Source organism: Chinchilla lanigera, unplaced genomic scaffold (genome assembly GCF_000276665.1).
Source record: "Chinchilla lanigera isolate Chin_1 unplaced genomic scaffold, ChiLan1.0 scaffold00004, whole genome shotgun sequence".
In the NCBI taxonomy this organism is placed as follows: domain Eukaryota; kingdom Metazoa; phylum Chordata; class Mammalia; order Rodentia; family Chinchillidae; genus Chinchilla; species Chinchilla lanigera.
Window position 1 is genome coordinate 19548337 of NW_004955405.1, and position 4296 is coordinate 19552632.

The following is a 4296-nucleotide window of genomic DNA, read 5'->3' on the forward strand; positions in this document are numbered from 1 at the left end:
GGGCCGAGCGCGGGGCGCAGCGGCTCTCACCTCGGTCCAGGGTGAGCGGCTGCACCGCCGTCAGCGTCGCCATGTCTGCCGCGGGAGCCGGGGGACGCTGGGCTCCAGCCTCCGCCGCGCTCGTAGTGAGAAAAAGAGGAGGAGACTGGGGCGGGGGCGGGGAGCGAAGCCGCGGAGGAGGGGGCGGCGGGGACGGCTGCAAGGTGGTGGTGGAGGAGACGGAGGCGCGGGTGGGTTGGGAGCCAGATGGGGACGCAACTGTTCCGCGGCGGCGGAGCTCCAGAGCCGCGCGCAGCCGAGCAGGTACCGCGAGCGACTCGGCCCCGCGCCCTGGAACTTCGCTGCGCGGCCGGGAGCGCGCTGGGGGGCTGCGCGTGGCTTTCGGTCAACTTTGCACTCAGTGAAATGCTCAGAGCAGGTCAGGGAAGAGGGGGAAGTGGGGCAGGGACGTGGGGAGACAAAGGTTTTTTTCAGATGAAGAGAAATTTTCAACCCAATAATCCCATCTCCTTAAGTGTAAAAGTGGTTGAGACTTAAAGGTAGTTGCTGTTAATTTCTGTTGAAGAGTTTTGGAATGTTAGTTTATAGCAGTATTGAAGGTAACGGTCGGAAGGCTAGAGTCCCACCAGGAAGTCTCCCTTTAGGACTGGGGTATAGGATATAACTTTTTAAAAGGAGCGTGGAGATCGATTTCTATCAATAAGTTTGAAAAATATTTCTTAGGCGCCGCTTCAGGTTGGTTTATAGCCAGTGATCATGGAGAGGTACCACTACTGATGAGCACATGCCAGGAACAGAGCCAGGATTATTACTACCACGTGCCAGGCCCTAACCTTGGGGTTCAGTATAGTCCCTGTGGCCTGTGATCTAGTGAGGGATCATTAAAAGGCTGACTTTAGAGTCAGTTGATCAGGATTTAATTACTGGAACCTTCAAGTGCTATGATTTCTTTGCCCCAACGAAAACGCTGCTGTCACTGTCTTGAAACAGTAAGGACTCATTTCCTGATCAAGAAGCTAAGGGAAATCTTCCATGAGCGTAAGGGGGCTGGCTGTAGCTGCAGGATTGGAAATCACAGAGCTGAGCCCAACCCCTGCCCTGTGATGGAGCTGAATTGTTCTGGCTAGCAATAAATCCTTAAAAGCAGACACTGTTTTGCAGCAAAATATTTGCATATAATTGATGTCATTTTCTTCTGATTGCAATATGGGTGATTTCTAAATATCTTTTCCATCTTGTCTACAGGGGAGAAAAGAAGTAACATTTCACCAGTGATTGGGAAAGTCAAAGATGATTGGGCACAACACATTTATAGACTCTAAAGGTGCACCTAAAACTATAGTTCGATATGACTTTCTTTTCATTAAGTATCTTAAAAGAACTGTGGTCTTGAATGGGAAGTCTTGATTATGTGCTTGGCCAAAGTCAGTTACTGATCCTAGGTTTCCTCATCTGTCAAACAAGAGAAATAATAACATTCAATCTTGTAGAGATTCAGTAACAGGAGAAAACTAATTGCAAGCTCACTGAGTTTTGTGAGGTTCTGGTGGGATGACACATGTGAATATGCTTTGGAAACAGTAAAGAATATATAAATTTATTCACACAAGCATAGAACCCACCTGAAGAATGTAGCAAACACTATGTTAGGCACTGTTCTTGCAGGTCAATGTATTATGACCCTTCTGCCTTTTCGGGAACAGTGCTCAACCCCAGTTGGCAGATAGTGGGCAAAGCAGGAAATTCTGACTTACAAGTGGCCAAATTAAGTGCACCACTTACTAACAGAAGCACTTTTGAAAAGCCAGAGAGGGAAGCAGTCACTCTACTTGATACTCATTATTCACATTTCCTGAATTAGGTAACAGAAAGAAGTTCACTTGTGTGTAATGATATCAGAGGTTTCGCAGAAAATGTAAAAGCTTATTCAATAATTGAGGATGCAAAGAACATACAAATCCCTCGACCACTAATGTAGACTTTTCAACAACATACTCTTTTAGAAATGTGTATTTTACTGGCTTAATTCATAAGTCTAAAAAGCCTAATTGTACATATTTGAATACAAATCCCAGAGTGTGGAGTTTATGAAGGCAGGGTTTGTGAATTTTTATTTCCTAATGAATCTTGAGCACCAGACATTTCATGGCATGCTCCCTGACTTATGTCTCGAGCTCCCTTACTGAAAATTTATTCTATCCGTTGTTCCTTTGTGGTACTCTGTAGGATTTTTGTTTTTTAGGATTAAGAAGGAAAATAAGAGGAAGAACAAATCATTATGCATACATCAGTTATTATTTTTGATAGTGGCAAGTTCAACGACTTTAGCTTACAAGTGTGAAAGTGATTGATAGACCATTATATTAAAATGTGTATTCCAGAAGTACGAATAATGTCTTTCTACAAAATTTGTAACTTCATTTCAAGATACTCAAAGATGTAAGAGAATTTCCTAAATCTCTTTTTTTTCCTTGGGTGGATATACCCATGCTTAGATCTCATAAGTAATTGGTCAGTCCTGTACCAATGACAATATTTCATCAAGGTCTGTGCACCTGACTTATTCCATACTGGTTGCTTTGTTGTAGATTAATCAGAATTGTTAAACTATCTCTAATTATACCTTTATTTTAGTTATTTGGTTACACACTCACAACCCTCTTTAAATGATATGCAGTAGTTTAGTATGGTGATAACTTCATTTTGATGGAATTAATTCAGTAAATACTTATTAAGTAATTTATGCATGGCAGGTTGGATTCTAGGTTAGCAATTCCTTTCTCCCTCCCTTCCTGCCTCTCCTTTTTTCCTTCTCTTTTTAGTCTAGAAAAATGGGCATTCTCATCCAGTTTTGGAGCTAAGTAAACTGAGACTCAGAGAGGTTTAAGTAGTACCTGGTATTTCTGTTTCAAAACTAAGAAATACTACTTTTGATCCTATCTTATTGAAAATTTAGCGACTTTAACCTTTCATTTGCGAGTTCCAGATATAGGTATGTACATATACACACATAATATATAAGATTAATTATTTAGTGATTAAATACCATGTGAAGAATCTGCATATACATTGTTTCATCTTGTTTTCTTTGTGCTTGAGATATATACAAAGAAAGGAATGTATGAAGGAAATTTAGGCCAAAGGACTAAAGAATCATTATACTGGTTTCAATTTAAGTAAATACAGGTTAATAATAAAACTGCCTACTTTGAAATATAAAATCTGTTCCTTTTAGAAGGTTCATTTAAAACTAGTTAAGGTCTATTTCACTTAATTGAAAGTTTTTAAATTATATGACAAAATTAGGATGTTTGCCTAAAAAATTAGCATACTAAGAAAATCTAAGTTAGATTAGAAATGGAGTATAATGAACACAGTTTCCGATGAGGAAATTGTACTATCAAACTGAAATTCTTTGAAGCTGGGTATTAGCAAATATTTTTGACTAATTCAACATGTCACATTATGCTTTTAAATCTACACAGCTTTATCAAACTAGCATTAGATAAAGATGAGTAAAATGCCTATTAGAATATAAATAACTATTTTTTTGAAGTTATAGAGTATCTTGTTACACCTATTTTATCCTTAAACTTGTTTTGGTAACTACTTAATTGTCTATTGTTGATGCAGCAGATTCTTAGTGTATTTATGAAGTTTAATAAGAAATTCCATGACTGTTTATTTTTTTCAATTTTTTATGGTGGACCTTTTGCAGATAGGAAGTGGATCTAGACACAGAAGGATAAAGGAGAGTGAGAAAAGAAAGGAAAATTAAAAAGGATTAAGGTTCTATATGTATATGTACCAACTCCAGTAATAACTGTACTTTTTATGTATCATAAACATGTAACAATAAAAATAAATAGAAAAAATAAAAAAGTGTTACAGTTAAAGACACATTGCTATTAATTCCCGGCAAGATATCCCCTGTCACTTCAAACACAATTATCCCTTAGTTTTTGCCATTTGCTGAAGCAGTACTGGAAGTCCTCTTTCATAAGTGTCTTTAGTTGCACCATTGCGGCTGCCTTGATGTCCTGAATCAGTTCAAAATATTCACCCTTCCTGGTCACTTTGACTTAGAGAAAGAGTCAGAAGTCACACAATACCTGATCTGCTAAGATGAATGAGGACTTACCAGTGTTTTTAGGAGCTTGCCTTTCTTTTGCATGGTAGTTGGCAATGGCATTCACCATATTCTTGGTTATCCATCCCAAAGACACCGAGGAGGACTCACAGAAACTGTAATTATCAGAAATGTAAAAATCATTGTGAGAATTGTTTTGTGCCCAT

General features: G+C 39.1%; 1 protein-coding gene across 2 annotated transcripts in view; it reads right to left on the reverse strand.

The window, feature by feature from the left end:
- Lin7a (lin-7 homolog A (C. elegans)) overlaps nt 1-380 on the reverse strand; it is a 145715-nt gene extending 145335 nt beyond the window's left edge. Inside the window, exon 1 of one of the 2 annotated variants that reach the window (XM_005374368.2) lies at nt 31-380. In XM_005374368.2, coding sequence (XP_005374425.1) covers nt 31-73 — 43 coding nt within the window. In that variant the 5' untranslated portion in view covers nt 74-380. The remainder of the gene's footprint in view (nt 1-30) is intronic. The other variant, XM_005374369.2, reaches the window with a different exon arrangement.
- Nucleotides 381-4296: the final 3916 nt, after the last annotated feature.